Source organism: Dermacentor variabilis, chromosome 7 (assembly GCF_050947875.1).
Source record: "Dermacentor variabilis isolate Ectoservices chromosome 7, ASM5094787v1, whole genome shotgun sequence".
In the NCBI taxonomy this organism is placed as follows: domain Eukaryota; kingdom Metazoa; phylum Arthropoda; class Arachnida; order Ixodida; family Ixodidae; genus Dermacentor; species Dermacentor variabilis.
Window position 1 is genome coordinate 45,235,517 of NC_134574.1, and position 13,623 is coordinate 45,249,139.

Consider the following 13,623-nt stretch of genomic DNA (forward strand, 5'->3'; position numbering starts at 1 on the left):
CATCGAGCTTCTAAGTGAAATGAAAATCAGAGGACTGGAAGCGACTGCCACCACAAGAAAGACAAGATGTGCAAACAGCCCTCTGAAAACAGAAAAAGAAATGAAAAAAATCGCAGAGAGGATCAGTAGACTTCCGCTCAGAAAAGAGCACAGGAGTCTTCATCTGTGCCTGGAATGACACAGTGACCGCTGCATCGAACATCCACAGCATTGAACCCCTTAATACATGCAGGCGTTACGACCGAAAGACCAAGACTTATGTGGGCGTACAGAAGTCCAACATAATCAGGGTGCGCGGCGGGAGCATGGGCGGGGTATAAAAAGCAGATATGCTATTGTCATTTTACAGGAATGACATGAAAACGGAGAAGCGGTACAAAAGGAGTTGCTTCAACCTTATTGATCTTGCGGTTGTAAGCGCTTTTCTGCTTTACCGCGAAACGAAATCAGCAGATACGCGGATGGTTGACTTCAAGTTCCGGGTGGCACTTGGCTTGATGCGCTCACTCGAGGGCATACCCGGATTGAAGCGCGAAGGTGATGATCCTGCGACTGTTGTGTTACAGGATAGTTCATTGCAGGCATCAGGCTTAGCACCTAGAGTTGTTTCAAAGAGAGCCCATCGTGTTGAACATTCTGCGCGGCATGATAATGTTGGCCATTGGCCAGCGAAAGTATAGCAAAAAAAAAAACGCCCCAATATGCAAGTTAGGCTCATGTACCAAGCGCACAGTTTCTTTTGCAAAAAGTGCTCTGTGTATTTGTGCGTTGAGAGAGAAAAAATCAACGTTTTCGGAAATTTCATGCCTCCTAAATTTTTGGGAAAATTTTACCCCCACTCCTAGGCAACGTTTGTGGCATAATAAATTTCATATAAAATGAAGAATTGTTCTAACTTTTTTGCTTGTCTTGCTATGAACAATGACTGTTTAAAATATCAATTGGAGCAATGTATACCTCGTGAAACTCTTGTGGGATATAAAGAATTAGCAAGCATGGTGTCAGCGCGCACAGGCAAACATGAACACACACACTCGATGACCGCGGACACTCGTTGTTGTAACGCTGGCGTATGGAAGCGGGGCAGCAGCAGTTAACGAAGTAATCTTCGGGATATCTGTTGCTTCAACGGAAACAACTGCGAGAACACAGCACACACAAAGGTATGAGGCGTCTGCAGATCGCTTTGAAATTACTGCGTGCGCGACCTCACGCCTCCCCGCAAAGTACGCAGTCGCTGGCGGAGTAGAAGCCGCTCCCCCCTCGTTCGCGCGCTGACTAGGAACTTTCCTTCCTTTCGTGTGCGATACTGAGCCGTGATCGTCAGTTCACCTTGCGCCCGGTGGCGAAATGCGCAGTTACAGTAAAACCTGATTACGACGAACACCACATTAACAAACTTTTCAGATTAACGAACTTTTCAGAAATTCCCTGCCGACTTCCTATAACTTCATGTAAAAATATTTCAGCACTACAAACTTCTGAATACCGAACTTTTCAGAATAACGAGTAGTATTATGTTTCCTTGTAATTACCAACGCCTCAGTACTACGAACTAATATTCAGAAATCTGGAGATTCTGAGATTCACGCAGCCGAAACAGTAGGCTAGCAGACGACAAGGCGCAGAGAGCGGGCGTCGCGGCGCATGGGATCGGAAAACCTGAGATGGCGCCCGAGAAAGAAAGGACGCCAGCGTACGAAGGCGACGACGCATCATATTTTGCGAGCGCATGCTCCGCCCATGAAACTGTCGTCTAGCAACGAAGGCACATGCGTTCCTTCTTTCACCCTTCTTTCTGCGCATGCCTATTTCGTTCACACTTCTTTCTGCGGCCCTGCTAGCTACGCGCGCGGTGAAATTAAACCTCCGAACTCGCGGGGATGTCACATGGTCGCACTTTGCACTTTCCAGACGGTGTCATTTACGCGCGCTTGCACCTTAACAGAGTTCAGGTACCCGCCTAGAACGAGGCGGCTGCGGTGTCCTTGGTAAGAAATGTGAATAACCAACAAAAAGCAAGAAACATTGCGCTTTGGAAGCCATGTGGAGCTACCTTTCTTGTCGGCGTCAGCCTCAGCTTTGCGCGCGTCACTCCTATTATACGGTGCTTCGGTGGTGCGTGGCGGCAGAATCTATGGGAAATAGCAACAGCGGGTGGCGAGAGCCAACAACGACGTTTTTCTGGATAGTTTATATGGTGAAAACATATGAATTGATGGTTTGATGGGCGAAATCGTTAATTTTGGGGCTTTCACTTTAACGTTCTTTCAGAATAACGAACAATTGACCGTGGTCGCCTCAAGTTCGTTATATCGGGGTGTCACTTTACCGTGGTAGCCCAAGGCTCCCATGGTACAGTGAAATACGACGTCCTTTCCCTCTCTCCCTCCCACCTCACCACAACCTCGCTTTCATCCCTCGCGTTTTCTCGCTCCCCTCGCGTCATTTCACTCGCAGATACGGCGCGCGGTGACGGTGTCATCGCCCTTGGACTTCATATGGAACATCACGGCGACGGCGACGACCAAGTGCGCCTAGAGTGTCCATAAAATAGGTATCTCAATAAAACAAGAAATCAAGAAAACAAAAGGTTGGCAGCACGCAGACGTTCGCGCGCTTAATTTTGTTGAGACGGCACTAGAGCCATCACGTGACTCTGTTCCACCAATAAGACACGCGGACATCATCGCCTGCCCTCGCTAGAGTGCTTCGGCGGACAGATAAAGGAATGTCGCTGTCTTAAGTACTATTCAGATGGCTCAGGGGACGTATTCTGCAACCACCCACTTCGGCGATACTGTCGCCTGGACCACGCCTTGTGTGCGCTGTTTGGCTGGTTGAGCGAAATCGTATGAGCTGATTGGAGGGTTGAACACTGCGTCATGCGATTTTCCTCAACCAGCCAATTAGCGCACGCCTCACGGTGATACTATCGTCCAGGCGACACTGTCGTCGAAAGTGATCCTCACAGAATACGTTGGCAATTTGAGCAGCGGAGTTCAGGCAACGTTTACGGTTTCGCATGGTGATGTTGCTAAGCAGCACCTTGTATCGTAAAATACACGATACAGTCTTTTATGTATTGGAAATACAGATGTTGGTACACGTCTTGCCTGACGTATCATGGCACAGATTCAGAATACCCAAATAGTGTCTCAGATAGTCTCTAGGATACATGTATCTTCGATACTACTCAGCACTGGACCATGCACAGGCTCTTGTATAGCGACACCCTCAACGGGCGTGCCGCCCTCTCGAGACGTGGTTCAGCAAGCGAAACCAAATACAGGCCCGTGGATTTCTTGATTGGCAAGACAGTGTTGTGAACAATTGGATTTAATATGAAACGGAAGGCAAAGTCGGTGAATGAAACAACAATTACTGCAGAAGTGGCCATTCACAAATAAAGTATATCGCTGCATGGCAAGTACTGTGAGGTCGCAGTCTATTTTTTTCACCCGAGGAATGTGACCCATACAGTAATTAACACATTGAAACGCTATTATGTTCTCTAATGCTAAGGCAGTGTTCCTTGTCACGTCGATGTGCGGCATATGAAGCATCTGTCGTTCGCTATACGGACTGTGACCTTTGACCAAATACGACGGAGCATCGGCAGAGTGTATTAGCTAAGCGACATTCTACGCTAAGACGTTGAGCACTCTAATGCACCGGCGCAATACTGTAAGTGATGAGCTTTTCTTTTCGATCGCACATCATGAGAAGTAGTAAAACTTCTTGGGCGAATTGGTTGATAAGTATTAAACCATTGTAGGCGCAAAGAAACACGGACAAAGTAGAGAACAGCGCACCACGTGCGCTGACTCACAATTTGTTTTGTTGGGTCACCCGAGAAAGAAAAAAATGGAAATATTAGATACGCACAGTATAGCGTATGCGTACAAGTTATTCATGGCAAACAGAAAACTCGAAAAGGCGTGTCTCGCTACCAGATGAGCAGATTTGACGTGTCGCTGACGCAATCTGTGTCTTTTTCTTTCCTAATGGGACAAGCTTCCAAAAGTTCACTAGCAGTGGTATACTTACTTCTGCATAGAATAATTAGCTCACGCAAGCATGGTTTACACTTGCAGGCCAGGCAATGCGCAGGGAGGGGCGCATTGCGGTTATTAATAATTGGCAGTTCGTGTTTCCGTACTCGGTCCTTAACGCACCTCCCGGTTGGACCTATGTAGGCCTTCCCACATGTCGCACTCAAAAACGACCATGATGAGCGTTTCCTAGTGCTCTAAAGCACTCCAAAAAGGCCAATCTTGTTTAGATGGTCAAAAAAGTAGCAATTTTAGCCGTAAGGCGAAGCATCCACTGCGATAGCAAATTAATGGACAGCTGTACGAAGTAATGATAGTAGCTTTATCGACCGTATAAACGTGAAAACATAGTCATACTAACTAAATGAAGAAGCATGGTGTGACGCGCGCAAGCAAACATGAACACATCTCACTCGATGACCCTGGAAATTCTCTATCAAAATGCTGTAGTGAGGAAGCGCGGCAGCAGCAGCAAGCGAATTGGCCTTAGTGCCGCCTCTCCCATCAGCGCGAACTAAGCCGCGAGAACAGAGCGCACGGTGGACTATGTTCCTGTCGCAGATGGCTTTCAAGATACAGCGAGCCGGGCGTATGCGCGCGGCGGCACCGTGTAAAGCGCGTCCCTCCATCCGGAACCTCGCGCTATGCAAGACGGTTCGCTTCTTCTCCGCTTTCCGCCCATGAGCGCGCGAGATTGAGCCGCGATAGGCTTACCCTCGCACGTTCTCACGTGCATATACAGCATACGGCGCGCAGTGACGATTTTATCGCCCTTGGACTTTAAGGGAACCTCACGCAGGCGGCAGAAATGCACTTGGGGTGTCCATATAACTGCTATTGCAATAAAAGGGTAGCTCCGGCTACCTTCGGACTATCCTTTCTGATAGCCCGACTCCAGATCAGAACGCCGAAAGGCACTCACGATATCGCTGTCGCAGCAGCCGAGAAATGTGCTTTGTTTTCAGTCTCGACACTCCACATGTTCCCGCGGTTGCGCTGGCAAAGAGAGACTCTCGCTTTGTTCGCACGCCACCGTTGCCGCCTTGCTTCGACATCTAAACGCAGTCGGTTGTGTCGCTGGTCGCGTTACCAGAAGTTCCCTTCAGACTCCGCCTCCTTTTCTCTAACTGCTCCGAAAAGCACCCACCTGTTTTGTTGGCATAAGATGTCTTCTACTTGGATCAAGAATGCCTCCGGAATCGACCCGCTTGGATTCTGATGGTCGTAGCGAGCATCCAAAGCTACCATTATAGTGCAGTTTGTTTTGGCGCTTGGTTTGACACGCGGCGTAACATCTTAATGGAGCTAAATATAAGCATAGAGGCCCGTTTCGTGGAGCTACTGCAGCAATGACTTAAAAAAATCCGCTGTCCATCGTCCATCTCTCATAGTCTTCAGCTTGATCATTGTTCAATTTTACATTTTTGAGCACACTTTTGCGAATCGTCTTTGTCCCAGGGCACGTATAAGGTAGACGGTGGACATAGAGTGCAGTTCTGCGCAGCGGGGGCAAGGAACGAAAGAAGAAACCCGAAGTTTTGGGTAAAGTGACCGTCCTGCGCATTCAAAATGGCTCCATTATTATTGCGATATCAATTACATGTACACTCAAGGCGCATTCTTGCCGTCGTCGAGGCCGCCGCGATGATGTTGCGAATTAAGTCATGATGTTCACCATGATCGCCACCGTCTTCCGTATACGGCATAGTCGACGCGCGCCGTATGCTGTATGTGGGAGTGAAGAAAGCGTGGGTGCGTGAGCTGACGGCGGCGGCTCAATCTCGAGCGCGCATGGTAGGAAAGTAGGGAGGAAGCGCGCAGTCTTCCGTCGCGCGCCAAACACCGGAAGAAGGTCCGGGACGGAGGGGCGTTCTGCTTCGACAGCTGCTGTGCGGTCTCTACTTGAACGCTGTCTTCGAGAACGGTATTCCACTCCGACGGCGGAGCAGGCCCTATCTTGATAGCGAACTGTGGTGACTACAGGGTCTAGCTGTGCGGAGGGCTCAAAGCTTCGTGCGCGCTCAGTTCGCGTTCAAGCGAGAGGCAGCACGCAGGTCAGTTTGCTCGCTCCAGCTGCCGCGCTTCCTGGATCACTCCAACGTTTTGACAGCGAGTATCCGCAGTTAATGGGTTATAGGTGTTCATGCTTGCCTGTGCGCGCGTGACCCCATGCTCGTTAGTTTAGTCCCTAAGCGAACGTTTCCAAGTTTATACGGCTGATGAGACTACTATCCTTACTTCGTACACCTGTCTACTAATTTGCTGTCGCAATCGATCCTTCACTTTCTGGGCGAAACTCCGGCTTTTTTTTTCGTGACGCTCATCTCAAGTCATGGTTATTTACTTATTGGTTGCAACAGTGTAGATCTTGTGCCGTCCTTGTCATTCTTGGAATTGCTTCTATATAATATGCACGATCGTGGCCAAGTTGATTTGTTTTCTTTATATAAAATGTCTATTTACTCAGATTTAAAGTGTAACTAAATGTGATCAGTTTGTATTCGCTGTGCTGGCGCACCTGTATGTAGGGCAGGAACCTCTTTTAGGCACTCGGTGCCTTTGTTCTTTGGCTCCATTTGAAACTGGGAAGACGTTGAAGGAAAAATTTTATTTAATTCGATTCAATATAAATGAAAGTGAAAACAATTTCTGCCCTCCTCATTCAGAAATTGGAGTAGCGGAATACGCTGACCTACGCCAGTAACTTTGTGCGTCATCCGTTGGTAGCTTGGCAGCTATTGGAATCCTTTTTTCTCGATTAGCTCTTGTTCCCGGACAGAGCCGCAACAGGTGGCGAATATCTGCTACAGAGGCTGGAGCAAAAGACTTTTGGTGGTTCACGGGGCCTCCAGTTGTTGGACCGCCATTCCAGCTGACGGAAGTTGTAAGGACCGCCCATTACCATATTCTACATTTCATTTCAATCTGAAGAATGTTGCTGCCAACGACCACTATACTGAATGCCGTACAACATTTTAAGGAAGCATCCACGTGCGAGATTGAGCCGATCGCGGCTCAATCTCGTGCGCTCATGGGAGGAAAGCGGAGAAGAAGCGAACCGTCTTGCATCGCGCTAGGTTCCGGGGGTAGGGACGCGCTCTACACGGTGCCGCCGCGCGCATACGCCCGGCTCGCTGTATCTTGAAAGCCATGTGCGACGGGAACATAGTCCACCGTGCGCTCTGTTCTCGCGGCTTAGTTCGCGTTGATGCGAGAGGCAGCACTAAGGCCAATTCGCTTGCTGCTGCTGCCGCGCTTCCTCACTACAGCATTTTGATTGGGAATTTCCAGGGTCATCGAGTGAGATGTGTTCATGTTTGCTTGAGCGCGTCACACCATGCTTCTTCATTTAGTTAGTATGGCTATGTTTTCACGTTTATACGGTCGATAAAACTACTATCATTACTTCGTACAGCTGTCCATTAATTTGCTATCGCAGTGGATGCTTCGCCTTTCGGCTAAAATTGCTACTTTTTTTACCATCTGAACAAGATTGGCCTTCTTGGAGTGCTTTAGAGCACTCAAAAACGGCCATCATGGACGTTTTTGAGTGCGACATGTGGGAAGGCCTACATAGGTCCAACCGGGAGGTGCGTTTATCCTTTTCGCAGCGACTGCAGTGAATGATTACCTAATGTATGTGCTTGGAGCATTTGATTCAATTACATTTATGAAGAAGAGGCGCTATATCGTTTTGCACAACCACAAGCAATTTCATTGCTCTGTAGTGATTACTACTCACTAAAAGATGCACAAAGCATAATTTTCACCTTGACCTGATAATTTATTTTTATTTATAAACACCGTAAGCCTTTTTTAGGCTGATACAGAAGGGGTAATTAAGTGAAAGTAATAGTTTTAGGAAAAATTTGGGTGAATTTAGCTTTGAGAAGCAAAAATACGGACCACCAAATTACATCATTTATTAGAGCACCCAAAAAAAAAAAAAAAAAAACAAGACAGTCATTCCACGCATAATAACTTGCGGCATTTTGTTAGACACTCTCTAAGTATTACAATCAAAAGCCATATTCAGCGTAACTTGCAGAATATTATAGCCTATATAGAAGGATATAATTTATGGAAAGTATGGGAAGCAGGACTTAACTCACGTTACGAACTCGTCAACGGTGTCATTATTTAAGACATCGCTTGGCAGTGCCTATTCTAAGAAGCGAGAGTTGAGGTGAAAGAAATTAATATATATAGGAGTTACATTTAGAAGTTATGACCCAATTTTAGTCGAGCGTGCATCGCAATGAGAATGAAATCACGAAAGTTCGACACATTTGTCGACAGTCCATCATAATTGATGACTGAAAGAGATAGAATCAACACAGTGCTTGAATGACGAAACTAGCTTGAACTTTATGGCGTTAGAGTATGCTTCGGAATGCCCCGAGGTCTATACTTAGGGAGGCCGAAGTATACTTCACTTCAAACTTGATGTGTAGTGGTCTGCGAGCAATGTTACTTCACGCATTTTCCCAGAAGACAATCGTGGTGCTGTTGTTTTCATTGTTAATTGCCGCATAAACAGAAAGGATTTATAGAGAAAAACTAGTATTAAGACAGTGATATATTGATGCGCGCAAGATAAATTAGACTGTCGACGAGCAGTTCAGAAGAATGGAAGAAATTATTTACCATTAACTGAGAATGAAATCAATGAATGACAATGAAAGAATAAACGAAGAAACACAAAAGAGAAAACATGATTTTAGATCACTAACTTCTTCAGTTCTGTCCTTTCTTTCACACTCATCCTTCGGTGGGAAAGCTAAAGAAGCACTATTTAGAGACGCTTTTGATGTGACAGCATCTTCGGACGTCGGTAGCATCGATGTTCAGTGGCTCTGGCGCCGGTCTATGAACCGCAGCTTCAGGTGTTGCACGTGACCAGCCAGAACGGCCGGGCTGTTGATGTCGAAAGGCACCTTGCCACCCGGCAGAACGCGGAATCGCTGAAGCAGTGACGTCACGCCCAGGAAGATTTCGACAGTAGCCAGAACTTCGCCCGGGCAGGTGCGTTTACCTGTGATTAAAATTACGATTCATCACTCTAAGAGAGGTCTGCACCATTTGCGGCGTATGTTGTCCCCAAACAATCGTCGTTACCAAGATTGTGTGCCTGTACTTTAATTAACCGGGCGCACCCAGTACTTCCAGGTCACGAACGGCATTTAAACATTATCAATGTGTGCATAACATTCTTGACAGTAAACTAGCGAACACAGGGTCTTCAAGAAAGACGCATTTGTGCGACAGTGTGTAACATTTAGCAGCATGAGAGGAACACGAATGCCCGCTGTCAAACGTTTTGCGCTTTCACACAAGATGCTTCATCACCGACCAGCCCAATCAGTTCGGTTATTCAAGAAAGAAAACGAAAGCAAAGCAGATGACCAATATTCTTTCGAGACACGACGAACCACAAAGGGTGTAAATTAGAGAAGAAAGGGGTTAACCGAGGGGCCCGAATTTCATTGGGCATATCATAAAGAGCCAACAGGCACGGACACCAAGGGCAACACGGGAAATTAATTGTTCCTAGTGAATGAAATAAAGAAACGATAAATTATGGAAATGAAAGTAGATGAAAAAATTGCCGCAGGTGGGGAACGAGCCCACAACCTTCGCATTTCGCGTGCGATGTTCTACCCATCGAGCCACCGCGGCGCCGTTTCCCTATCCACTTTCTTGGATATTTATGTTTTTTAGTAGAAACCTCGGAGTCCCTGGCAGGCGAAATGCGAAGGTTGGGAGATCGTTCCCCACCTGCGGCAAGTTGTTTTTTCATCCACTTTCATTTCCATAACTTCTCGTTTCTTTATTTCATTTATTAAACACAAGTAATTTCCCCTATGTTGTCCTCGGTGTCAGCGTTTGTTGGCTTCTTATGAAGTGCCTAGAGGGTGTAAATTATATTTTGTAGGGATTAGACATGCTTTCTTCCACGACCTCCTTTGCTCGGAATCGCTTTCAAGGGCTCTTAGAAGGGAGCACACATAGCATATGCGCTAAACGTCATGCGCGCGCACACACACCCCTTCGCAGACTCACACACAAAGGCACACGCACAAGTGCGCGCACGCACGAAGGCGCGTGCACGACCCGCCGCGGTCGCTCTGTGACACGTCTGAGCACGCTGTATACGGGCGGCCTGAACAAACAGTCGTGTACTGTGCATTGGGCGAACGTTAAGGAACCCCAAGTCGTGAAAATTATTCATGAGTGCCCCACCACGGCCTTCCTCATAACGGTATCTGTGCTTTGGTGCAAAGTATCTCGGTATTTCAACGATTAATTAACACGCAGGTTGTCGCTAGTGTAAGGATGTGACTGCCGGAATTTGTTTACTTGGACAGTTGAGAGTTTGATCCGCTCCCGCAATTAGCTGGCGACGTATTCACGCAGCATGTGAGTGTTGCTCATATCGCTGTCCATCTTAGCGAACCTTAGGCGTTCTGTAACGTTAATAGCTTGTGTCACGTAATGAACAGGGAACTTTGTGCTGGTAATCCATGTTCTTCTTTGCCATCTTCGTCATAACAGGTGGCTTTCAGGTCGACAAAGGCCTCAAGGACGGGTTTGGGTCAATTCTGAAGGATAAAAATTACTCGTCTGGAACATGCGCTTGCCAAGAACGTGCACGTGCACCACTGTCTTTATCTTAATCTCATCAAGATGAAAACCATTTGTGCCAGAAGCGCAATTCTGGTCCCGCAGCTGGATTACTCGAAGCGGCGGCCATTACTTCCGCGAGTAATAAAAATGAATACAGGACTGATTAAAAAAAACGTCCCCCATTAGCTTTCTAAGATGTAACCTTTTGGTACATTGATATTTATAAATTTATGGTGTTCCCGGTTTTCTAGCATGTGCATATTTGCAGGATATTCTCATAGATATTTTTTTTAGTGTTCAATGTGTACTGTGTGCTCTGTACGAATTCGTGGTACAAGTGCAGGGGTTAGTGCTGTAATGGGCACAGACGTGGCTTTTGAGCGCACGAACAAACAAATACGTATGTTGCACTTAATTGAAGCTTTCGGGCGGCTTTTTTCGTCGCGATGAAAATTGTACCCTCACAGCGCTCGCGCATGGCAGATTGACTGGATAGCACATGCTGTGCTCAGTGTTGTAAATACGATACTCACTATTTTCTGCTTGGGAAACAGCGCCCGCTTCTGAATAGGGACGGAAAATCACGAATCAAACTAAACACATAGTCCGTCATTCGGGACTGTTAAAACTGCTTGGCCAAGCCCTTATCATTTCGTTCCGAAGAGACCTGCTCTTTCTTCCACGTATAAATAAATTTGGTGGACACTTAAGCTTCGCCTTTAAGGGTGCAACGCGACAGAGTTCAAAGATGCCTGACTGCTTCTCACGCCCCCCGGCAACTGCAGTGCATGTAGCCGCAATGTTTACCGGGAAACGCTAGCGGCAAACGCCATGAACGAAGGCGGGCTTTCTGGTACTAACGCTGCCTCTTGCGTGTGCCGCGATGCCGTAAAACTCCTTAAACTTCGTAAAGTAGCGACACTCTTCTGCTCCGCCTTCGCTACTCCTCATTTGTCCTCTCTTTCACGCTCCCTCCCCGACCGTGGCGCCACCTACACCGCTCGAGTGTAGCAGACAACCTTTCGCCGAGTGAATTCACGCATAGCAACGCGGTACGCGTTAGGCGTTCGCGTTGGCTTTCTAGCTCCGAATAACTTCCTGTATAGCATAAAGTTTCTATACGGACGGTTATACATATTCAGTGACGGCAGCTTTTTTTCCTGTTTTCATAATTATTTTTTTAAGGTATCTGAACGAGCGCTAACGCTGTGCCATGACGATTCCGAATGTATCGCATGCGCTGTAATTATGTACGCAATATTTGTCAATTGAGTGCCGCAAGATGCTCTTGCCAATGGGTGTAATTAATACATTTACAATCTAATGCCAACATCCTGCCCTCCACCAAGCCCTCAGTAGCCTATAAATAATCTGCGCCATCCTTACCATGTGAATTCGCGACGCATATCGGCTATGACGTACAAAGGCCGACAGAGGGCGCGAACAATCGCTGAAGGTTCGAAAGAGTATTACAAGTTACATTGCCGCCAACGTGCGTGCTTCCCAATCTTCTAAGCACGCGCAAAGGCTAAGAGGTGGGCGATGGTGCTGTTACGTTTCTCGTGCCTTTAAGTCGACAGAAATGCGCGCGGCCGATCATCGAGTCGGGATTCTGCGTATATAGAAAATGAAATCAGTTTTTTAGTATTCGTTCGCGAGGCGGTGATGCGGTAACAACGCTTCATTCAGGCTCAAGCAAGTGAATTATTTTTTTTTCAGGTTAGTGACTCGTCAAGAATAACATTTCATCGTGCGTTAGCTCTTCCGTTCACGATGTAACTTAGTTGTCGCGATCCGAGTTGCACTAAGGTGCATATATTGAGGAGGGTTGCGCTCACTCCGAATAACATTTGCGAGATACTACACTGTAATTCTGAAGTGGAAAGTGACAACGAGTCTTGCCAGTTGCCGGAGTAGGGCCACCTCGAACTTTCGGCTTTGGTCGGTGACAATGTGAGCCGGAGTCCCGAAGCGGGAGACTTATGCGGAGAAAAGGGCAGTGCATGGCAACGGTCTCCGCTGTTACATCGGGCACTAGCACGGCTTGTGACCAACGCGTGGAAGTGTTGACGATGGTCCCTATATTTCGGAACCTCATGGAAGAAGCAGGGGTCGGACTAGGTCAACATGAATCAGAGAGAAGCGGGAAGGCAGTAGAGCAAATCCGGTCAGCTGCGTAGCACAGTGCCTGGACACCTTGCGTAGTACACAAGCAAGGAACACAGGCAGCCAAGCGCGCACATCCACTTTCATACGAGGCCAAACAAAACGTTACACTATAAGTTTTAGTGATGAACGATTCGCGGGATGTGACAAAGGGCGAATTTGGTAAAAAAAGAAGAGGCGGCGTAGTGGAAATCGAACGTAATGACGGTGGTGTTAGAAAATGTCGTGAACCTCGAAGATGATGGAAATGCCAAGGTCATAAATTTCGGCTTCCTGGAGCACCAGAGGTGAAGGTAGAAATGAACGAAGTGCGCGAAGTTCCTGATCGTGCTCTTGCAACTATGCCAGACGTTGACGCATGAACTATGGTGTTGCATGATTTGAAATACGACTCAGCGCGTCGGCGGTGATTTCGGCGTCTTTTACTTGTCAAATCGTGGTTGAAAATTTGAAAGGAAAGCGTAATGACGGAGCTCTTCTCGGAGAGTACGTAAGTTTAGACGACCTGAAGGCGTTTTTCAAGGGCTTATGGTCTCACCAAGTGGCGGATGGGCGTCCTTCCAAGAAGCCATGGAAATATTTCATCGTAAGATACATCGCAACATAAACAAGCTCCCGGCAGAAAGCGCCATACCACTGATCCATTCGTTTGTGTTAGTTTATTATTTATTTATTTGAAATACTCTCAATGCTATTGCGGTGTTACAGAGAGGAGTGGTACAGATGTGGTACATTATTGCAGATGTACGTCTTGAATGAAGTTTCATCAGGGTTG

The 13,623-nt window shown here is 47.1% G+C and overlaps 1 protein-coding gene across 1 annotated transcript in view; it reads right to left on the minus strand.

The window, feature by feature from the left end:
* Nucleotides 1-8,849: 8,849 nt before the first annotated feature.
* LOC142588609 (cytochrome P450 2C20-like) overlaps nucleotides 8,850-13,623 on the minus strand; it is an 81,623-nt gene continuing 76,849 nt past the window's right edge. Inside the window, exon 9 of the mRNA XM_075700444.1 lies at nucleotides 8,850-9,090. Coding sequence (XP_075556559.1) covers nucleotides 8,903-9,090 — 188 coding nt within the window. The 3' untranslated portion in view covers nucleotides 8,850-8,902. The remainder of the gene's footprint in view (nucleotides 9,091-13,623) is intronic.